General features: G+C 45.0%; 2 protein-coding genes and 1 long non-coding RNA gene across 4 annotated transcripts in view; 1 reads left to right on the top strand and 2 right to left on the bottom strand.

The window, feature by feature from the left end:
* Positions 1–23,964, bottom strand: part of LOC142884180 (uncharacterized) — a 145,566-nt gene that overhangs the window by 54,153 nt on the left and 67,449 nt on the right. The gene's annotated exons all lie outside the window — the stretch shown is intronic.
* LOC142884145 (sodium- and chloride-dependent GABA transporter 2-like) lies at positions 1,779–10,766 on the bottom strand. The gene is made up of 14 exons (XM_076019653.1): positions 10,335–10,766; positions 9,087–9,221; positions 8,860–9,000; positions 7,741–7,828; positions 7,417–7,549; positions 6,184–6,318; positions 5,982–6,085; positions 4,625–4,749; positions 4,196–4,308; positions 3,973–4,110; positions 3,780–3,882; positions 3,502–3,602; positions 3,077–3,247; positions 1,779–2,218 (listed from the first exon to the last, which is right to left on the bottom strand). Exons 1-14 carry the CDS (start codon positions 10,531–10,533, stop codon positions 2,087–2,089), a joined length of 1,818 nt encoding a protein of 605 aa, XP_075875768.1. The 5' UTR covers positions 10,534–10,766; the 3' UTR covers positions 1,779–2,086.
* The window catches only part of jakmip2 (janus kinase and microtubule interacting protein 2), a 32,934-nt gene continuing 22,563 nt past the window's right edge, over positions 13,594–23,964 (top strand). The window contains exons 1-3 of one of the 2 annotated variants that reach the window (XM_076019639.1): positions 13,594–13,807; positions 22,621–22,876; positions 23,709–23,963. In XM_076019639.1, coding sequence (XP_075875754.1) covers positions 22,748–22,876; positions 23,709–23,963 — 384 coding nt within the window. In that variant the 5' untranslated portion in view covers positions 13,594–13,807; positions 22,621–22,747. The remainder of the gene's footprint in view (positions 13,808–22,620; positions 22,877–23,708; position 23,964) is intronic. The other variant, XM_076019640.1, reaches the window with a different exon arrangement.

The following is a 23,964-nucleotide window of genomic DNA, read 5'->3' as shown; positions in this document are numbered from 1 at the left end:
AGTTGTACAGTAGTCACAGTGAAGCTAAGCGCTACATAGGCTTCGTCATAGTTCTTGGTCTTAGTTTCGGGATTCTTTCGATTGTCTCATTATGTCCACCCCCTTTTCCTCAAAACACTGGTCACAGCCAGAGGTATTGATTAATTTATGAATGATTGATTCAATACTCAGGGGAAAGAGACACTGCAGTGTATTCTTTAATAAAAAATAAAGCACGGTTACACCAACCAACAGTCTGTTAATAAAAATAGCATTATAACATATTATAGCTAATCTACTGCACAAAACATTCAACATAAACAACATTATTGCATGAGTGTTAGAACAAAACACAACTGTTAATATGGCTATATTATGGCTATAATATAATACCACCAATATAATTATAGTTAATATAGTTCGACCTAGACATGTATATGTGTATATATATATATATATATATATATATATATATACATATATATATATATATATATATATATATATATATGTATATGTATATATATATATATATATATATATATATACATATATGTATTATGTACATACATATATCATATATATGTGTATGTATGTATGTATGTATGTATGTGTATATATATATATATGTGTATATATATATATATATATATATATATATATATATATATATATATATATATATATGTATACATGTATATATACATACATACATATATACACATATATATATGATATATGTATGTACATAATACATATGTATATACATATATATATATGTATATATGTATATACATGTATGTATATACATATATAGTGGTAGTGCATATATATATGCATGTATATACATTAGGGCTGTTTCAAACCAATTTCAAACGGAAGGCCGGGTTCACACTGGAGGCGTAAGCAAACGGAGCCCGCTTCCTTTCGGCGCCCTTGTTAACCAATGGTGTCGGTCAGACCAAGACACGAAGCAGCGCACACTTCTGCAGCCAGTTTGCGCTGTGCAGTGATCATTTTGGCGCCTGGTCTATTTTGTTCAAGCTGGACAGGAAGTCACTCAAAGAAACATGAGAAAATCCAGTAAGTCTTCAAATAAAAGCAATTTTCAAAATAAAATACTGCGATTGACAAATGCGACGATATTTGTGTACACTATATTTATCAGAATCTAAACAGACTGCGAGAGAGATGAAAACAAACAAACACGCACACATACAGACACACGCACACACACACACACACACACACACAGGCACACGCGAAAGAGAGCAACAGAGTGGGCTGGCTATGGGATGAGGGGTGGGACTTTGGGTTTCTAAACACACAAACAAACAGGGAAAGAGTGAGAGAGAGAGGCAGAGAGGAGTTGTTGTCAAGTCAAGATGGATGATGTGAAATTGGTCTTGATGAACAAAATAGCTCTGAATGGGAGCAAACAACAGCTGAGCAGAAGCGTTTGTCGACCGTTGTGGAGAAATGTGCACAGGAGGGCTGCGGCTTGCGTGCGACTGTCGTGGGGGGGGCGCTTTGCGGCGCTTCCACACCCGGTGTGAACCCAGAGTAAGCCGTTTTGTCCCTTTTACTAACCTGTTGTCGGCCCCTCTGGCTGATTTCTGGTAAGAAATACTTTATATTATGGGGTTAAATCTGAAATGCAAAATAACAGAATTTTACACGTGCGATTCGAACCGCGATTAATCACAGTTAACTATGAAGATTCTGCGATTAATCACGATTAAAAAAATTTATTGTGAGACAGCCTTAATATACATAAACATGTATGTGTATATATATATAATAATGAAAAAACTTCTCATAAATTGAAATATTCGAGTAAAACTCTGAGTAAACTTGGAAGATGTGGATGTGTGTGTGTGTGTGTGTGAACTATACTGAATCCTCTGATTCCCCCTGTAAAAACTGCTGGTGGTCAGAAAAAAAGGGCTGAAGAAATTTCCACCCACTTCATGTCCTGGAGTTGCAGACTGTCGTTAAAGTGTTTCTCTTCTTCTTCTACCGTTGAATCTTTGAATGAAGAAGTTTGACCCTGAGGAGGACAGAGCGGCAAGCGGTGCAGACTGAAATGCAGATGGAGGTGAAGGTCTCAGGGTTGAAGAGAGAACCGGCTGACTTTCCCACTATGGCTTGAAGCTTCCACATCTTTGCTGTTGCTCTCAAGAGCAGCAGCAGATTGTTTGGGCAGCTCGTCCACCGGCTGGCACAGCGACAGCAGCCGCTGCCCAGGGAAAAGAAGAACCAATTAAAGCCCAGCACATTTCACCAATCAGGGCCCAGCACAAGTCACCAATCAGAGGCCAGCACATGTCACCAATCAGAGCCCAGCACACATCACCAATCGGAGCCCAGCACATTTCAGCTCTTAGTACAAGACACAGCTGGCTGTTATACAAGCTGCTCTTTGTTTTCCATGTTAGTTAGTTAGTTATTTAGTTTGTGAGTTATTTGTTCGGCTAGTTAGTCTTTCCATCAGCTAGTTAGTCATTCAGTTAGTCAATCATGTAGTTATTTGGTCAATTAGTTAGTCAGTCATTCAATTAGTTTGTTAGTCAATCAGTTAGTTAGTCAGTCACTTAATTAGTTAGTTATTCAGTCAGTTGATCAGTAAGTAAGTCAGTCAGTTAGTTGGTTAGTCAGTGAATCAGTTAGATAGTAAGTCATTCAGTCAGTTAGGGAGCCAGTCAATTAGTTAGTTTAGTTATTCAGTTAGCTAGTTATTTAGAAAAAAAAAAGCAGAAACTGCTTCTCAAAATTTTCTAGTGCTGCCCCCCTTTCCCCTCACTTTTTCTCTTTCTTACTCTCTCATTGCACTCTCTTGTCTCAAAGGGGCGTGGTTCCAGGAATCTCGCTGATGTTCTTTCCATAGAAGTCAATATGAAGGTATCGAGTGAAGTGTGTGAACTGCACTCACACTCCCTCTGCAGCACTAACACGCCGCTGCTCTTCCCCACGAATGAAAGGAGCTCTTAGAGATGTTTACATTGTTTCATGTAGAAGCAAACCTCACCACCACTACAACCACCAAGACCACCACCACCAGCAGCAGCAGCAGGAAGTTTTCCAAAGGGAAGCTTACCTGCTGCAGTGTTCCTTTGCCGTGTGCCAGCTGGTAAAGCACGAAGATGGGGATGATGAGCAGGGAGCTGCTGGCCACGAACCAGCCAAGGATGTTGGCCCACAGCGGGTAGACGTAGCTGTCGCTGAATTTCAGAGGGGAGTACTTGACAATGGAGAAGATGAAGGTGCCCTGGCAAGAAGAAGCACAAGAGACCGACAGGTTTCAGAGCTCTGTTTTAGTGGGCTGCTGTCCCTGCTGCTGGGGAAGGAGGATCCCTCCCACATATAACTTCACTTATCGCCTCATATCTTCACGCACCTCCTTAGAGCTCATCTCAAATCTTCTCAAATGTGGCAACTTTAAAAGAATGTCTCAATAACCGTGAGGGTTCACCAGTCAGACATCAGGTACGGACAGAAGGTGTGGGTGGAGGTGGAGCTTACGAAACAGATGAGGGGAGTGATGTAGGTCCAGCAGTACTTCATGAAGGGGTGTGGCCGGTAGCCAATCATGTCCGCGATGTTGTCGTAGAAACGGTCAGGACCTGGGGAGGCGGAGGAGGGGGAGGTGTAGGACATGGATGGAGGAGGGGAAGAGATGGAGAAGGAGTTGTAGGAAAGGAGAAAAGGGAAAAGGGAGAAGAAGGAGGAGGAGCATCAGGTCTTTAGGAGGAGCTCTGTCTGCTTAGCCGACCCTGGTGGGCGGTGCGTGGTGGCCTCACCATACACCCAGCCGATGCTGATGGACTGGCAGAGGGCGAGCAGCAGCAGTGTGGTGCCACTGCAGACGTGGTGGTCGAGCAGCTGCAGCAGGTACATTCCTCCCTGCCAGCAGACAGGGAAACAGACAGACCACAGAACTGCTTCAGCCACAGTCGACCTTCAGCCCTGGGCTGGGCCAGGAGAGCCACTGACCTCGGTGACCAAGGGGAAGCCCAGCAGGCAGCAGGTGGAGCAGATGGCCAGCAACACCAGCTCCCGCCTGCGGCCCTGGCGCAGGTAGGTGGGGAAAAGGTCCACCAGCGAGGTCATCAGGCACTCCAGGCCCACAAACTGCAAGCAGAAACACCAGCAGAGAGGAGTGTGGGCGTGAAGGGCCGATGGGCAGGACTTGGTCTAATTCCTGGAGCTGGGCTACCTCACTGTCCAGGCCCAGCAGGATGATCATGATGAAGAAACAGGCTGACCACACCTGAGGCATGGGCATCATGGCAACAGCGCGGGGGTAGACGATGAAGGCCAGTCCAGGACCTGCAGCACACACACACGAGCACATGCACACTCCTCACCCATCCAGCCAGCCAGGAACTCAGGAGATCACTGAAAATCTCATGAGACCACTGAAGATCTCAGGAAAACACGGAAGGTCTCACGAGACCAATAAAGGTCTCAGGAGAACAATGTAGATCTCTAACCCTCCCAAAGCAGCCACAGTGTTGATGCGCAACATCCCTGGAGCTCCGCAACACCAAAGTGACCAGACCAGCCCGCGGGCCGTACTTTGCCCAGGTCTGCTCAAGAGCCACTCGAGGTCTGAGGGGAAGCTAGAGGGGAATGACGAACTCACCTGACTCTGCCACCTCAGAAATATCAACTCCTTGTTCGTAGGTCATAAAACCCAGGACAGAGAAGATGGCAAAGCCTGCCACGATGCTGGTGGCACTGTTGAGCAAACACAAGTAGAAGCAGTCCCTGGAAGAGAAGCAGCAGAGGTTAAGTAGAATTTTCATCTGTTCTTTACTTGACTATTTTTTTCTGGCTATTTTGTTTTGTGCTTTGACCCCCTAAATTTTGTACTTAAATATCTGCACTTTCTACTGCTTACATTGGAAAAACATGCTGGTTTATTTTGTGTTTAAAAGTCTTTAAAAGATCCAGATTGTGTTCAAAGTCATTCATTCATTATTGAAGTGGAGCTATTTGAACATAGCTGTTGTGCAGTTGAATTTAACAGTGGATGATACTGCATTTTAGAGACAGAAAACTATTTTAGAGGACCTTGGCTTTGGGGTCAAACGTCAGTATGTTTTCAGTCCAGAGAAGAAATAAACATGGAGAAAATAAGATTGAAAATGTCCATTCTGTCTTCGTTGGTAGAAATACACTTGGTTTTCTTTTGTTCAGACAGATACAAGTTAGAACAGATGTTACCTGCCTTGACAGTTTCCTTGACAGACATGCCATGACAGATGTGCAGTAGCACGTTGGATGACACTTCTGAAGAAGACTGGAGCTACAGTCGAAATTGTCAAGGCAGGTAACATCTGTTTTAACTTTTATCTGTCTGAACAAAAGAAAACCAAGTATATGTAGAAAATAAAATTGGTTATTGTAATTAACAGTGTCAACATCCCATAGTGTCTCACTGGTCAGAACTATTACTGATTACAGTTTGGTTGAGCTGCAGTTGGAAAACAGAAAAAATGCATAGTAATGAGAGTAGCAAAGCTGTTCAAAATGATCCAGATGCTCATCAAGACCTCTGACCTCCAACGTCTGACCGCTGGTCACTTCAGTCCAGATTATTCTGTCGCAACTTTTGACAACATTATCAACCAATGTTTTGTTTCATTAGTGTTGTCAAAGAAACACTTTGACTTTTCAATTCAGTTCATTTCAGAACCTGTACTTTTTGTACTTTTGTTTGCGTAAAGGTGGCTGAATTAGTATATTTATTTATTCAGAACTTCATCTTCCTTATCTCTTTGCACTCACACTCACATTCACTTGAGCTCCTGCACATCTGTTCTGTTGTTTGTACTGTGCCTGTGTCTCGGAACTCCGATCATTTATTCTTGTTCTTTAAATTGCTTATTTACTCAGTATTTCTTTACTCTTTTCCACAACAGTGGCCTACACAAGGAACCAACCACATTGTGGGTTGGGAGGGGGTGGGGCGCTGTGTTGGAGGTCCAGTCTCCCACCTGTAGCAGTTGTTGTGGTAGGTGTTGTAACTGCCCAGCGAAGTGAGGAAGCCCAGGCCAATGGCGTAGGAGAAGAAGACCTGAGTCCCAGCGTCCATCCACACCTGACAGGGGGGCGGGGGGGGGGGGGGGGGGAGAGACAGGTGGAGGGTGAGTCCCAGCAAGGGTGTGGGCGCTGTGCAGGGAAATCGGGTCGTCTCACCTGTGGGTCAGTCAAGCGGGACAAGTCCGGGTAGAGGTAGTAGATGATGCCGTCCAAAGCTCCAGGCAGAGTGACACCTCGGACCAGCAGGACCAGCAGCATCACATAGGGAAAGGTGGCCGTGACAAAGGCTGCCTGGGGGGGACGAGAGAGGGTCGGCCCCCCACCGCCAAGGCTCAACATCACTATGAACTAGTTTTAAAACCGGCATTTCAAGAAAAATATCAAGCATGATCTGGGAGATCTTCGTTGAGCCCCCCCCAAATCCCCTCTTGAGAAAGCAGAACTAATCAAAGTTCTCTGACGTGGATTATCTCTAAACACTGCAATACTTGAAAATTTTCATCCCTGCGTGATTCTCCAGACAACAGCACACGCAAAAAATAAATAAATAAATCAATTACCAGCTTATGATTGACTCTGTTTGATTGAATTTTACAGGGGGATAAAAAAAAAAGAAATCCAGGACCTTATCAAGAAAACTCCAGAAGGTCACTGAGCGTTCAGTCAGTCACACAGTGATCCTGGAACCAGGACTTTATGTCCTCTAGATACTTAGAGAGTTACGAGGTCGTCAAAAGTCAAATCTAAATTTTGCACAAAGATTTAAGGGGCTTGTGTGTTTGTCAGGCTTTGCTTTGCTGCAACAAATCCTGTTGTGTTTCCCTCGTGGAGGCCAAAACAAACTGACAGCGGAAGAGAACATTTTGGGGTCAAACCATCATGGTTCACGTTGACATTGCCAAGTGCCAAGTGATGTATGCAGGCTTCACACGTGAGGTTCAAACTTGATTCAAACAGTTTAGTTCAGGCGTGGGCAAGCTACGGCCCGGAGGCAATATGCGGACCATTAAGCTTTTTAATCCAGCCCTCCGAAGGAAAAGAAATTATATTAATAGTCAGTAAGACATAAAATAGCTGTATATCATCCATTTCTTTTTCATTTTTTTAATAATCATTTCAATAAAGAGATAAATACTGTGGGGTCATCTTGGGTCAGACCGTGTCATACTGGGTCATACTGGGTGAGATCAGGTCATACCGGGTCAGACCGGGTCTTACTGGGTCATTCCGGGTCATACCGAGTCAGGCGGGGTCAGGTCGGTTCATAACGGGTCAGGCTGGGTCAGACATGGTCATGCCGGGTCATACTGGGTCATAGTGGGTCAAACTGGGTCAGACTGGGCTCTCACCTGGCTGTTAAGTGTATGTGCGTGGGTGCGTGTGTGTTACCTTCCCGGTGGACTTGACACCTTTCCACACGCAGAAGTAGCAGATGACCCAGGTGAGGATGAGACACAGGACCAGCTCCCACCTCAGGCTGCCCACCTCCTCGATGCCACCCGAGACCTTCAGGGCCCGCCGCCTGGTGGATGGCCGAGAGGATGGTGAATGTGAAAGGGATGGAAGGAAAGCAAATGTGATCGAGGAGATGGTCTGAAGGGAGAGGAGGGGTTCAGAGAGAGAGACGTGAAGGAAGGGAGGAAGAGAGTCGGATGGAAGAAAAACAACAGAACCATCAGCAAGTGTGCAGGTGTGAGTCGAGCCGGCACTTACTGCCAGAACTCTACAACAGGAAGAGTGGCGTTGACCCTGGAGGTCAGGCTGGAGGTCCGGTTGGTGCTGCTGATGTCCAGGCAGGAGTCTGGAGTCAGAGGGAGACAGAGGCACAGAGGTGGAACAGCCAGTCCCAGCGGGGGAGGAACTTCAGCCTCGCTCCTTCATACACACTAACACTCACTTCAACCCTAGGCCCGATCTCTGCTGCTCCTCCACCTCTCTCCACCTGATCTCTGCTGCTCCTCCACCTCCCTCCACCTGATCTCTGCTGCTCCTCCACCTCCCTCGGCCCAATTTCTGCAGCTCCTCCACCTCCCTCCACCTGATCTCTGCTGCTTCCTCCACCTCCCTCCACCTGATCTCTACTGCTCCTCCACCTCCCTCCACCTGATCTCTGCAGCTCCTCCACCTCCCTCCACCTGATCTCTGCTGCTTCCTCCACCTCCCTCCACCTGATCTCTGCAGCTCCTCCACCTCCCTCCACCTGATCTCTGCTGCTTCCTCCACCTCTCTCCACCTGATCTCTGCTGCTCCTCCACCTCCCTCAGCCCAATCTCTGCAGCTCCTCCACCTCCCTCCACCTGATCTCTGCTGCTCCTCCACCTCCCTCCACCTGATCTCTGCTGCTTCCTCCACCTCCCTCCACCTGATCTCTGCAGCTCCTCCACCTCCCTCCACCTGATCTCTGCTGCTTCCTCCACCTCCCTCCACCTGATCTCTGCAGCTCCTCCACCTCCCTCGGCCCAATCTCTGCTGCTCCTCCACCTCCTTCCGCTTGATCTCAGCCTGATGTCTGCTGCTGAGGCCAGCTACAGTACTTCCTGCCCCTTCCAGTCACCATGAGTCATAAGTTCTGCACCTCCTGTGTTCACTCACCAGTCTTAACGTATCAAAAACACGAATAACACAACATAACAAAACAAGTCACGTGCCGACAGGGTGAAACAACTCCCCCAAAACACCCCGGCCTGGCCCACAGATCCCCCACCCCACCCTGACCAGTGGCTGTGGATTCACAGTGTAACTGCTCTGAATGGAGAGATATTATTATTTTTTGCGATTACTGCAGTGAGTCAGCGCACCTGTGGAAGGCGCTCCAGGCAGCATGTATCCTACCTGTGTTCCAGTAGTTCCCGCAGGTGGCCCAGGGCAGCTCAGCACTGAAGGACGAGAACAGGTAGAAGAAGGCCCAGGCGATGACGATGATGTAGGAGGTGGCGCTGAAGGCAATGATCAGGTGACTGGCGTAGCCCATGCCTGCACAAAATAAATAAATAAATAAATAAATGTGTTATGCGCACACTGCGCAGCCAAGGAAGGAGCACCTGTGGGCTCGTGCCTACCTTGGAACAGCGGGCAGATCCTCCTCCAGCACGTGATGCCGCCCTGGTTGGTGTACTGTCCCAGCGCCGTCTCCAGGAAGAACAGCGGCACGCCACACGTGAACATGAAGAGGATGTAAGGGATGAAGAAAACGCCTGAGAGGAGCAACAGTTGGGGCAGAAGAACGCGGTAAAGTTGGTTTCATATTCAATATTGGCTTGTTTTTTTCTTCTTCAAAATGAAAAAGTGTCACAAAAAAACACACATTCAGCCCAGATTGTTAATGTTTGGTACTAAAAGGAAAATGAACTTATCAAATCACCCACCTCAATGTTTACAGCAAGAATTGACAGGATCTATGCTAAATATCCGCGCTGCGCGGCAACCGGAGAGTTTAGAGACTGTCGTCCAAAATTTGTTGTTCCTGTCACAGCGTTATAGTATAGTTGTTGTCATTACTATAATTATTACACTTTTGAAAAAGCTTATTGTAATATGAACCAATCATTGGCAAACCACTTCTCACCAGGTTTCTTTTTTTTCTCAACAGAAATATTTCACAGCCTGCAGTTTTAAAACATATATATATGTATATATATATATATATATATATATATATATATATATATATATATATATATATATATGTATGTATATATATATATACACACACACACACACACACACACACACACACACACACACATATAATAAAAATTCCAGCATTACTCACCTTTATTTTGAAATAGCATTCTAGAATTTCAGCGAACCAACCACCAAAACCACCATAACCGGTTCCCATTATTTTTTAAGATCAACACATATTTCACAACCATTGGCAATTCCATCATTTTTTTTAAAAACCATCCACACCGTGATTTTGAAATAGCTCTTTAGAATAATAGCCAATATTAATCAAACCACCTTTCACTTGGGGCTTAACACACGTTTGACAACCCTTGGTTTCCACTGAAATAAATATTAGACTTTTTTGAAAGAGCTCTTAGTCCAACACTATCCTTTTTATGCTCTCCACACTTTTTTTTTTTTTTTTTTTTTTTTAATAGAACTCTGGAATTTCAACCAATGAGCACTAAACCACTGACCATCTGTTTGTGCGTGCAACACTAAACATTAAAAAAAAAAAAAAAAAAAAAGAGTTAGCATGGAAGAAAAAAAAAATAAAAAAAAAAACAACGAGTCAACATCGACTATGAAACAACTTCCACTCGCTCAGCAGAAGTTGGACCAGGTGGCTCCGCTCTTACCTCCGCCGTTCCTGTAGCATAGGTAGGGGAACCTCCAGACGTTCCCTGGCCCGATGATGGCCCCCATTACGGTCAGGATGAACTCTGCCTTAGTCCCCCAATAGCCCCGTTCCTGCAAGGCTTTGTTGGCCTTCAGCGACGGTCTGTCCGGCACCGGCACCGAGCACACAGGGCTGTCGGTTACGTCCTTCCCCATCATCTCGGCGGTGCTTCTTTCTCCCTCCGCGGTCGGTCAATCAGCATCAACGTGGGTAAAAAATAGTTTGGCACTCACAGAAGTTTTGCTTGTTTATTTTTTAGCGCGCACAGGGACATAAGAAGGAGTCAACCAAGGTCCAGGGTCCACTGTAATGCTGGGGGAAGTCAGGGTCTGTGTCTGTGTGGCTTGAGGTGGCCTCGACACTGAGCTGCCTGTCGCCCCGTGCGGACTCATATTAACACCGCCGTTCTGGTGCGTTCAATGACATGGCGGCACTGAGGCCGAGTCCTCAGCTGGAAACCATCTCCAGTCTGAACAACGGATGGAATTTTCTGCCTTCATTTCCACATTTGATCATATTAGAGTTCAGACAAACAAACCACTGTTTTTTTCATTACATTAAGTTATCATTATTATTATTATTATTATTATTATTATTATTATTATTAATAATAATAATAATAATAATAATAATAATAATAATAATAATAATGTATTATTATTATTATTATTATTATTATTATTATTATTATTATTATTATTATTATTTGGACAACAAGGTGGAGTCCGTTTGTCCGAGGACCTGTGAACGTACCATTAGACGAGCGAAAGCGGAAAAAAACGACAGTTTTTTGACAACTAACCAACAAAAGAAATAATATAGTTGCAAGATAATAACGGTCAGAACACGTATTTCGAGCCACCAGCAACTCAGAAACCGTTTGAAGCGACTGAAAGTTTGCTGGTATCAAATTTCTGCACTTCAACCCTCCTTCACCCTTCATCCCTCAACTTCAGCTTGTCTGCAGTTCCATGACTGACCTTCGGAGGGCACTCTTAACATTGACGTCTTCGTGCTCAGGGTTAGTGTTGATGATGTATGGGGGTATTATTGTAGTGCAGGGGTGACAAACTCAAATACACAGAGGGCCAAATTTAAAAAAAAAATTAAAAATTAAAATGGTACGTGTAGAGGGCCGGACTCATTTAATGGTTATTGAAAACTTTTTATTAAAACTCTTTATTGAAATTATTGCACATATTAAATCTGGACCTATCACAGCCTATACAGCAGCTAACAAAATAAACAAATAAAATCAGTTGCCATATTTTCACATCAGCAAGAGTGCAAAAATGAAGCTGCATTAAAGCTACATTGAACTCAGTTTGCTGCTTTGTGATCCTCACCAGCCACTGCTTTTATAAATGTTGAAAATAAATAAATTGATTACAGGCAAACAACAACCAAAAACTATTTATTTAAAAGAAAAATCAAATGGTCTGTAGTAGCAAGAAATGCAAAAATGGAACTCTCTTGCATACAAGTTCATCAGTGTTTGCGGTCGGGCTCTGAGCTGAGGAAATCCTCAGAACTGAGTGAAGGTGTTCATCAGCAAAGATGAGTTCTGTGTGATGTTTTGTTTATTTTCATCAAAGAGAACAGTGGTTCACATAGCTATATGCAACCAAACATAGGGGCCGTTTACACGGAGATGGCATTTTTTGAAACCGTCGATTTTCGAAAATGCTCTCAAAAAAACGCATTATTGTTTGCAATTTGTTGTAGTGGATGTTAATGGGAAGACTGCAGGCCGATCATTGGTAGCAGTAACAAGTTCGTTGTCCGACGCTGTTGTTGTTGTGATTGGTTGTGTGCACCTCAAGTTCGCTCAGGTTGCGAGGCGGGGGAGGGCTTTTGAGCTGTGACATCGCTGTTTCCAAAAATGATCGGTTTTGGCATATACACAAAGACGGGCAGGCCGACGTTTTCAAACTTATCCAATGTGCGGTTTTTGGTCTGTGCAGTTTTGGTCTGTGCAGTTTCAGTGAAAACGCCAGCTTCGAGTAAACGGAAGATTGAACCGACTCAATATTTTAACGTTTTCACGGAGCCTGCGGTTTGTTTGTTTTTTCATTACGTTCCCAGACTTGCAGTGCACTGTGGTACTTGTAGTATTATGGTGGTGTGCGCAATACTGGTGGGCCAATTGTAATACTAGTTAAATATCACGTGGGCCAAAGATAACTAACTTGCGGGCCGGATTTGGCCCACCGGCCTTGAGTTTGACACCTACGGTGTAGTAGAATAAATATTGCTCATGTTTTTACTCCTTTTTTCCGTCCGATTATATGTCTCATTTATAGCTTATAGATTATATACCTTGCGGAAGGAAGCAACATTCCAGGGGAGGTAACATGCATACATTATACTCTCATGCTTGTTCGGTGGTATAAAAACTTTGTCTGCCCTTGTTTGTGTTGAACATTCCAGCGCAAAGGATGTTTCGACCACTGCTGTTGTTCCAATTATTCATCTTCCAGTGCTCAGACTTTGTCTTCTTCACTCACTTAGCTGGACTTTGTCGTATGCCTCCGCGACACTGGTCCCAGTGCAGGCGTGTTGATGCTTAGCTGGTGACTGATGACGCCTGTAAAAGACTCGGCAGTCTCATGTAAAGGTGTCTTTTAGTGTGAAGGCTGCAGAGAAAACAGATCAGCAGCTTTAAACAGAGAATCCAATGGTGAGGTTAATTTGATTGTCAATTTCACAAAATAATATTCAAACAAAACAACAAAAAACAATAAAACACCAAAACATTTGATCAAAAAGTGAAAAACAATCACATTTCTAGGTGAGTTAAAGCGTAGGAGAGAATGAAATCCAATTGCTCTCAGGATTAATACAGCAGAAAATCATATAAGCGGCTTCTATTTTCTTCATTATCCATCTATCCATCCATCAACTACACGTCTCCTCCTCAACTCAGGGTCTTGGGGGTCTGCTGGAGCCTCTCCCACCTGTCATGGGGCGAAGGCAGGAATCTTCGCAATTTGGAAGTGTTTTTTTTTTTTTTTTTAAATGTTTAATTATAACAATATTATTACATCGTTTCTGTGTGTGTGTGTGTGTGTGTGTGTGTGTGTGTGTGTGTGTGTGTGTGTGTGTGTGTGTGTGTGAGAGAGAGAGAGAGAGAGAGAGAGAGAGAGAGAGAGAGAGAGAGAGAGTCCGCAGTCCCGCGCACAGCGGCTGTAAAACCAGTGAGCTCATTTCAAGCTTGCAAGCACAGCGCAGGAGGGCGGGGCCTGAGCAGCATCATCATCACCGCCATCACCACCACCACCACCATCAGCAGTAGCAGCAGCAGCTCCGGCCATGACGGCTTTATTGTGCGGCTGCAGCTGAAATCACAGCCGAGGATCGAATTTTCTTCCCCGGACCGGAAGATGTGCGGGTGCTGCCGGCACAGCCGTTAGGGAGGGTCGCCACACCGAGGTAAGCAGAGGGGGGAGCGGGAGGGAGCGGGGGGGGCGCGGCGCTCGTTTACGGTGTCTGAGGCGCCGCGGGTGGCCACGGGAAGCAGCAGGCCTGCAGGCTGCCGGGCAGGTTCCTGAAGCCGAGGCCGAACCTCGCGAATTATCATCCGCCGTCGCCCTGCGAGGCGTCTCCTGGAACCGATGGAGCAAAGATGGAGCGCGCCGCTGCCGCACTAGGCCGCATGACGGAAGTGGCGCGGCGCGGCATGGTACTGTAGGGCACGACTCGGCCCGGCCTGCATCCATCCATCCTCGAGCCTCGGGGGGCGGGCGGGAGAGGGAGGCGGGGTGGAGCTGCTGGGGATGGAGGCTGCATGATGTTTGAGACGATGATGGAGATGATGCTGCCATACAGAGAGCAGCAATCAGATGGCTGCTGCTGCTACTGCTGCTGCACGGCTAGTAACACACACACACACACACACACACACACACACACACACACACACACACACACACACACACACACACACACAGGCCTGCTGGAGCTACCTCAGCAACTAGATTTTTATATTCCCCTTCAGCTGTCGTGGTGGCAACTGGAACTCTAGGGTTGAGTTCAGTTTTAGAGGTTCTCAGGGCTTCTTATTCAAACACTGTGTGAAATTCACCATAAAGCCAGATAGCTGGCCTTAGCATCACAGACTCAAGATCTGATTGGCTGTCGCAAGTAACTGAGGTCCGTTCACTTACATCGGACAGAAACCTACTATGTTGGTTCTGCTCGTCTAAGGCAGATTTCATGGAACCTGGCAACACAAGCTGGCTGAAATATGATTGGATTGGACTCTACCATAATATACAACAATGGAAGCTGCATAACCAAGTGGATATTATGTGATGTAAAAAGAACAGACTATGGAGCATAACTTGGTTATCATATTTATGGAAAATGTAATTTTCTAAGTATGATTAGGCCAGCAGAGAAGGCCTAACTGGCCCTGAAGTGTTTTGTTGTTAATTGAAAATGAACAAAAGGAAAGTTACAACAAAACATGTATCTTTGAGGCCCCATGGTATTTAGCTCTTTATTGAAATTACACTGAAAAAAATTGAGGATATTTTATTATTAATTTTATGACTCACCGACTATCATTATTATTATTATTATTTCTTCTTCTTCTTCTTATTATTATTATTATTATTATTATTATTATTATTATTAGTAGTAGTATTGGGATTATTTCTAAATGATGTCAGTGAGTTTGTACAAACGATACCTTGAGCGCGATGACGTGCTGAAGTGTTGACGTTGTTGACTGTGAACAGACTTACAGTTGGAGCTGATGTGGATCAGAGGGAGGTCGGGGCTGGAGGAGGGATTATAAGTGTGGCAGCACTTAAACAATCTTAGATACTAAACCACAACTTGAGCGACTTGGCTGGAAGTTGTAATGACTCCCCAGCTGGAATTTGGTCCTCGGGGCCACAGTTAGACCATCCAGCTGTACTGCACCACGTCAATAACAAACACTCTGTGGCTCTGGTGAGCTTTGATTATCACAACCAGACAATCAATCAGTTGATTGTTGGAAAAGTTAAAAAGAAAAATCCCATCACGCTGTGCTAGCTAACCCACCCTCCACCCCCGCCGCACAACAAGGAGGGTTAGCGTTAACATGTGTTTACTGCTAGCTACAGTAAACAGAAGGTAGCCACCTTTGTACCCATTTAGCCCAATGCTGCAGGACAACTCAAAGTTCTGCCTTGTTGGCATCAATGCTAACAGTCTAACCTCCAAATAAATCTTTTTTCTGTGTGTGTGTGTGTGTGTGTGTGTGTGTGTGTGTGTGTGTGTGTGTGTGTGTATCAGAGGCGATTGCTCTAAGACTGCAAGGGAAGCCTAAAATGTCAGAAAATAAGTGGTCAAATATGTACTATTGTGTGTACATTTCATTGATTAAATATGCGATAGAAGGCGTTCATCTTTTGTTCACAATCAGCGACTTATCGCAGGTAACTGACAGTCAAACCACTTCCTTCTCATTCATCCCCGCAGCGTCAGAGTGGTGAGACCGTGGAGACGCTGAGCGTTTATTGAATTCAGTGGGGAAGCACAGAGTGGGTTGTTCCACTGCAGCGAAACTCGACGGTCATTGGATAAATGCTTGGCTTTGTCCCGCCCATCGGACGCACAGCGTCTCTGGGGGTCTATGGAGCAGTGGGCTGGCCTCGTCTGGCCCGGGCACTCGGCTTCTGCCTAATGATTGGATGATCTGTTTGAGACTGAATCCCTTTTTGATTGACAGTGAAATGAGCGAATCAGCGATCTTGAAGTATAAACATCGGCCGAAGCAGTTTTCAAGGTTTTCAGTCCGTTGTTTTGAGTTGATCCGGAGACTCTGCTGACCCTCTGAGAGACTTTGGGCCAATTCCAATTCCTCCCTTAACTCCTCAATCTCAGCACACGCCCTTAACCCTCAATCTTTGGCCCTCAAAAATAAGTGTAAGGGCTTAGAAATGGGACACCCCTTAAGTACAGTTACGTCTTCAGACTGTGGGGGGGCGGCCTCACGCCAAAGCTACGTCCAGTCTGTCAAGAAGAAGACAACGACGAAGAAGAAGGAGGAAAAAGAAAAAGACGGCGAAAAAGGAAGAAGTCCTCCTTCGCTACACAACGAGGTACACAAGTAACGTGAAGCCGGGATCGCCGGTCCGGTTGACAAACCTTGTAAAGTAAAAAAAAAAATGTTACGCAACAACAATGTCAATAATCCATAAAAAAGTCTTAAACTAAGACAATAAAATGGTTTGGTAATATTTATATCTTTATTAACTAAGAAAATACTTCCATTTGTAGCTCGCTTTTACAATCTTTTTCGAAGATGTCTTGGCGAAAATACGCAATGCCTTCTGGGTATCCCTTACTGCCAAGGGTGGTGCCGGAGAATCTCAATATTGAGGGCGATACAGCCCTTAAACTCCTCCCTCAACTTGACGTTCTTAGAATCGGGACAGCACTTGCACCTCGCGTGAGCGCGCATTTTTGAGATTGAGGATTAAGGGAGGAATTGGAATTCACCCTTTGTCTTTGTTAAAAACGTCTAGCGGCAATTCTAGCGTCTATTTCTAGTGTTTTTGTAGACTGTAGCTGCTTGCGTTTGGAGACTCTGACTTCTGACACAGCGGGAGCTGCTGAGCCTCTCCCCCGTCACAAAGAACTCACAGGCGGTCACACTTCACACGAGCCTGTAGCTGGCTTTGATTCAGGGAGACTGAGGTTTGAACTTCAAGTTCTATACTAAAACCACTTCTTGCAGGGCAACAGAGGAAAGCTGTGTGATTTCGGCTGTTTCTGAAAGACATGGAGTTGAACAGTGCAATACCTCAACTGTACAAACTTGTCATTAGTGGCAACAATTGTTTAAAGCAGCTCAAGTCTTGAACCCGCAACACAACCGGCCAAGGCAGTTTAAGCAGCTGAGCTCTGCTGGCCATTGAGACCATTGAGATAGGGCTCGAACGTGCAACTCGACCAGAGATCCGACGTTGTGGCGTAGAAAGAAACGGATAACAGCTCGTTTTGCACTGATTCCCTGCACTCGTTGTACAGACGAGGAAGAGCTGTGTTTGAAAAATACTTGCGGTCAGGAACTTCATATCGCGGGTCAAGAGTGGCGAGAAGCCAAGCTTTTCAACGGTGGTTATTGGCAGCATATCCCTCGCTATGAAGCATGTTACTGCATGGGTGATGTCCTTATGCCGCTTGGACGCTTTGTCGTATTTACTGCAAGAAGTCCAGTTTGTTCTGCTTTACTTGCTTGGCGCTGGCGCTGTCAGCGGATTCCTCCGACGACGTGGAGCTGTGGCGCGGGCGTCAGAGCTCGTATTCCTGCGGATGCGACTGGTTTAGGTGGCAAAACAACGACCGCAGTTTGCTTTTTGTCGGACTTAAAGAAGGCAAAATATTGCCGTGCTGGTGAGCGACTGAAACCTTTTTTCGGGGCGATTTCCTCCGCCTCTCCTTGCTGCGGCGTCTTTCTACAGGTGCTCCCTGTTGTGGTTTGACAGGGGCGGGGCTTGGTGACGGAGCATACCTGTGTCTGTGTTTGCGATTGGTTGGAGGAAGAAATGACCGTAATATTAAGCTACATGATTGGCTATGATGAAAAAGGAAGTGAAACTTTTTCTATCAAACTTTTTATCGAACCCTTTTTTTCCTATCGCAGCACACGTCTATCGATCGATATATATCGTTATCGAATTATCGTCCAGCCCTATGGTGATGATATTGATGGTGATGATGATGAGGAAGACTTATTTGGCACTACTCTGCTAGGATGGAAGTATGGACGGACGGATATATTAAAGTGCTTCTGCTTCTTAGAAGAGTGTCGTTAAACAGCTGTGGCCAGTTCCACTTAAGCCCTCTGTGGCATCACCGTCGTGGCAACGTTCCTTTGGATTCATGAGGAAAGTTGAATTATTTAGCCTTCTATTTTCCATTTTTCCTTTTTAAAGACAAGGGTTTTTCATTCTTACCTTGACATGTTTCGGGGGAACTTCTACCTTCCTCAGAATTGTCACGAAATACTCATACGCCCCGAAATACTCATACGCCCCAGATAAAATGGAAGACCATAATAAATGCAATGTAATATATGAAATACCTTGTAAATCGTGTAATAAAACGTACATCGGGGAGACAGGAAGGGGTTTCAGTACACGGAATAAAGAACATCAAAAAGAGTAGGAGAATGAAACGGACAGACGGCAAACAAGTGAAATTCACATATTGGCCATAACTGACCACTGCAAGAGAGAAAACCACATCATGAACTAGAACATGGCCAGAGTTATCCGCACAGAAGACCACAAATACCGGTGCTGGATCAGGGAAGCGATGGAGATTAGAAGACAAGGCTCAAGGACAATAAACCGGGACGAGGGAGCGTATATGCTCTCACACACCTGGAGCAGCATTCTGGAGTGGCGAACGGACAGCGGGAGACGTGACCCACCTGTCAAATCTGACAAGTAGGTAACGCCACTGTACCACCAGCTGATAAGACACGTCACACATACCATCGCGTGACACTTCTGACGAAGGCGGAAGTTCCGCCGAAACATGTCAAGGTAAGAATGAAAAACCCTTGTCTTGATGAAGAAAGAAGACATAATGAACAGAATTGATCTATTTAGCCTCTCGTAGGTTGAAAAGTCCTTCATTTGCTAATGTAGGTTTCAGGTTGTACAGTTTGTGTTGTGTTGTGTTGATTGTCAGTCAACGTTAGCTCTGAGCCCAGTTGGTTGTCTCAGTCAGGTCCAGCCTGGTTGGGTCCAGTACAGTGTGTGTGTCTGACCAGTAGATATTTTTTTTTAGGGGCACTTCAAAAATGAAAATACAACGGTAATCAGATCCGACATTCGTGAGAGCCATGATTAAGTTGTGGTTTAATTCAGCAGTAGCAGTCACCGTGAATCGGAGCTGTGGTCGGTAAGTTGGCCAGTTGATTAATTGGTTAATTAGTTGGTTTGATGGTTGTTTGGTTGGGCAATTGGTTGGTTGATTGGTCGATTGGTTGGTTGATTGGTCAGTTGATTGGTTGGTTGGTTGGTTGGCCAGGGCAGGAAGGAGCAGCTAACTGGTTTCCAGTGGAAGGAGCTTCTTTTCGGAAAGAAGCCCCTTCCACTGCTGGACGTGTGTGTCTGGGAGGTGGGGGGCAGGCTGTAACATGGAGCAGACAAGGTGGAGGTGCTGGTGGTAGATGAATGAGGAGCTGTAGGTTGTGAGGGAAGATTGATGCAGTGAGATCAGGGCTGCTTCCAGTCAGTCAGTCACGGGCTCCGGGTGTCTTTTCTTATGTCGTGCTAAAATGTTGGATGAGGCAACATACTGGGAAGAAATGACGCTCTTGGACCAGATGAGGAGTTATCTCTATCCTGGATCTCCTGGCAGGACTTTCTGGAACACTCTGTCCAGGCTTAGACTTCTATTCAGTGGCTTCAGCCAATGCAGGGTCAGATTTCCTGGTCTGGATCTAGGCTCAGCCTCAGTCACATCCATCTCTGGGAGGTTCTGGGTCTTCCATCACAGTGTTGGAATTCTTCTTTGCACATCTCCACTGGCTTCATCCTGATGACCCACAGCAATTATAAGATGATCCGCTGGTCTCCACCAAGTCATCAGAGGACACGTCGGACCAGGACACTGTCTCTAATCTGCAGAATCCTCAGAGTGATGTTACGTCATCCAGGCTCAGTTTAGGTGTCGATCCAGTCACAGCACTGCACAGTCCAGACGCGTCTGTCTCCCAACTCAGCGTCTACTTCCTGTTTGGCTCCACTCATCATAGCAGACCGTAGAAGACTTCAGAAACCGTCTGTGCTGCAACATGAAGAGAATCTTCTCAGATTTCAAATAGTGTTTCGAAATGGACATTTGCTTTTCTGAGCAGTGAGAAATTATGGAATGTTGATACTGTCAATAACAATAACCAATGTAATTTTCGACATGGTTTTTTTTTCTGGACTAAAAAAAGGTACTGACCTTTGAACCCAAACCAGAGGTCATCTAAATGAATCTGCTGTCTCTTAAATATCATCCACTGTTACATTCAACTACACAACGCAGCGTTGAAACAGCTCCCCTTCCAGCATCAATAATCAGTGAATGACTTTTCACAATTTGTATCTTTGTACCAGCTTGTTTTTTTGTGTGGCATTTATAGCACAAGTCATGTTGGTGATGTGTAAAATGACCCAATGGAAACTAATTTGTTTAAATTGCCCTGATTTGACCGTGGTTCCTTTGGAAGATGTGGCTGATGACACCGCAGACTGACAGAGCGGGGAACAGAGATATGATAAAGGCCATACATTTTTTTTTCTGGATTTGAACATCCATCTGGCTTTAGAATGAACGCCACGTACATTTTTATACATGAGGTCTGTGGAGTTCCTAAATTCCCACCGCACACATCCAGACACTTGGATATGGCATCGTGGAGGATGTTGTCTGTCCTGCCTCTGCTGAACTCTGGAGGGACCACTCAGCTTCGGCCTGGTGTAGATTTGCCCTCCACGGACATTCTTGTTGTTTTTAGCAGTTTTTGGAGTTCTTCTAGTACTCTCGTTGTCAAAGTGTTGCAACAAGAGACAAAGTCGCCTGCCGGAACAGCTAGTTGTGAAATGGACGGAACAAAATGTTGCCGACTGAAAACTGAAATTCTTAGAGCAACACAGAACAACACAAACGCATAAATGAAGTGCCCAAAAACTTTCTTCCACCACTGTTGTTGTGGATGTCAGAGACAGAGAGGAAGCGGTTGCAGACAGTGGTAGTCTCTTCGGACCACCACCACCAGTGGAGGACCTCCTTTTTTAAAAATCCAGATGCTGGCAAGTGGATTATAGGAATCAGATGGAGAATGTAGAGTTTCAGGCATGAGATTTTTTTTTTTTTACTGTGCAGCTACAATTCAAAGCTCCAGCAGTGTTTGGAAGACCTCAGGCCTGGAGATGGTTCGGGAAAATATCTCTCCCAAGGAGGAAAAACACAGAGGCCGTGCCTGCGACAGACCACAAGACGGTAGCTGATCATTAATAATTCACACTTCCTGTCGGAGCTCCAGGAAGTTTTTCTCACACAACGTGGTCACCAGCCGCTGGAGCTCTCCATCATGGTTACAGTTCCAGCTGAGCGACGTGGTCACGAGGATTCCATATTGATTTTATTTTCAGTCCTATGGTGGGAATTATGGTTTTGTCACGGAAGACACTGAGGAGATCCTACGGAAATTTTCATCAAAATATTAATATAAAAGAGAAGTTGTAGTGAATCCAGTTTAATGACTTATTGTGCTTCTCACATCTGGTGCAGATCCGGGGTCACTCGGTCATTGGACATTGCTCACATTTTTGATCATATTTTTTGCTCTTATATAATGAGCAAAATATAATATACACACACACACACACACACACGCAGACACACACAGGGACACAGGTCAATATCCATATATACAGACATAAACACACATGTATATAGAGGTATATATTCATTCATTTATCTCTCTCACTATATGTGTGCAATGTGAAGTGATGCCATGACACCGGATCTGAAGTAAAGTGAACTGGATCTATTACAATTTCTCTTTTATGCCGCAACTAAACTTGCCATTCATTATTCTCGACAAGCGCTACACAGTCAGGGGTCCTTGCAAACACACATGGCTTTGCTGTGCATTTCCTTTCACATAAATTATTTTAAATACCTAAATCTCTGTTACCAACTCAAATATTGACATGCGATTAAAATATTAATGAATTACAAAGGCCGTAATTAATTTGATACATTTTTTAATCAAGTCCCACCAATAATATTTGTGTGTGTGTGTGTTGCACTTTTTTCCACTTTTTCCCTTTTTATTGCAAATATACCAATGTAGAGCGTGACCGCGATGAGCCTCAAGCCTACGATTCCTTCTGTGTGGCTCTGGATAAACTGGCTCACGTTAAATGGCAGCTGCCGCAATAAATTATGGGAGACGTCAGCTTCAGATTTAGATTTGTGGCAGCTGGCACTGACTGAGTCTTTTCCGTGGATTTTTATGGTGAAGATGATGAAGAATGTTTCCTTGTTTTCTCTGACGTCCTGTGAAACTGAGATTTCTGCAGTGAATATAATTATTTCCAGTCAAGTTGATGATATTTCACACGCTGCCTTGAGATTGTGATACATTTTGAACCTATCTGTTCCAGACACATTTGAAACAAACCCTGTCTTCCTCGTCCTCCTCCTCTTTCTCTACCCTGCTTCTCCCCCCGCAGGACTGTCTGAGAAGAGGATGAAGAAGAGGAGGAACTGGAAAGCCCTCAGAGCGCCTTGGAACGTTTGCGTGACGCCTCAATGAAAGCTTGGGAGGAGCCCCTTTAATTTTCTCTCGCTCCCCTCACCATGGCCAAGAAAGGGCGTTCGAAGGGCGAGAAGCCCGAAGCGCTCATCTCCGCCCTGCAGGCAGCCAATGAAGATCTCCGCTCCAAGCTGACGGACATCCAGATCGAGCTACACCAGGAGAAATGCAAGGTAGCACCAGCCAGCTAGCGTCGCTGATGCTAACCTGGCTAACCTCACTGTTGACACGCTTCATTTTGAACAGTGACAGTCAGCTCAACACATAAATCAACATTTTTTTCCTCATCATGAAGTTGCAAACCCAAAGTTATTAGGGCTACAGTAGGGCTGCAACGATGAGTTGATGTAATCGATTACATAAACAAACAACATAAAGCGTTGTGTTGTTATTCTAAATTGCTAAATGATAAAATCACACTCAACAACGCTGCTGATTGAACGTCAGCTAGTCTCACAGGAACTTAAGAGGTGGGAGGAGCCTTGAGTGTTAGTCTACCCAACTTTGATCGATATGTATGTTTGATTGATACGCTCCGATCCGATCAATTGTTGGCAAAACTGCGTCCAAGAAAGTGCATCGTAGCCAATGATTTAACATCAGCATCTAAAGTGGCTGCTTACTGGCTTTCACTTTTAGTTTGCGGGAACGAAACATTTGAGTGAAAATTAGTGCCATGCCAAAGATTCGAAAGTGGCTCCACTTCATTAAGGTGGATCACAATAAAAAAAAATGCAACAATTGTTATCATTTGGGAAGACAGCAAATTGAATTTGAAAGAAATCCCAATTTGAATCAGCAGGAAAATGGAAAATAAAAGTTTTGTTCTGTAAAGATGGCAGCAATGTATTTGTGTTGTTGTTTAAATGTATGTAAATGTATGTTTTCTTTTTGGAAGCAATATCGAAACTGAGGTATTGAAATCGGCCTCGTCTCAAAACATTCTGAATAGAACTCATCCTTAACTCTCTCTCTCTCTCTCTCTCTCCTTATGCCCTGTTCAAGGTGAGCAAACTGGAGCGAGACAAGGTGCAGGAAGTGAAGAGGGTGCGAGAGCAGGAGCAGCACCGGCACACGGCCGCGCTGACAGAACAGCGGGCCAAATGGCACGAGGACAAGCAGAAGGAGCTGCAGGCGCTGCGGGAGAACCTGACGCGGCAGCATGAGCAGGAACTTGCCCGCCATGCCAAGATCAAGGACCAAGAGAACCAGCGGCTTAAGGCCGCGCTTAGCGCCATGCGTGACGGCAGCGGTGAGAAGG

Source organism: Nelusetta ayraudi, unplaced genomic scaffold, assembly GCF_046127955.1.
Source record: "Nelusetta ayraudi isolate G7.1 ecotype Tasmania unplaced genomic scaffold, CSIRO-AGI_Nayr_v1 ptg000011l, whole genome shotgun sequence".
Classification (NCBI taxonomy): domain Eukaryota; kingdom Metazoa; phylum Chordata; class Actinopteri; order Tetraodontiformes; family Monacanthidae; genus Nelusetta; species Nelusetta ayraudi.
The sequence above is the reverse complement of the archived record's forward strand: the minus strand, read 5'-3'. Positions and strand labels throughout refer to the sequence as shown.

Excerpts from the sequence above, each read along its gene's own strand:
- LOC142884145 (XM_076019653.1), bottom strand. The coding sequence starts at position 10,533 with ATGATGGGGAAGGACGTAACCGACAGCCCTGTGTGCTCGGTGCCGGTG. Across the intron at positions 6,319-7,416 it reads GTGTCAAGTCCACCGGGAAG|GCAGCCTTTGTCACGGCCAC; the intron begins GTAACACACACG and ends CGTCCCCCCCAG. Across the intron at positions 3,248-3,501 it reads TCACTCCCCTCATCTGTTTC|GGCACCTTCATCTTCTCCAT; the intron begins GTAAGCTCCACC and ends TCTTCTTGCCAG.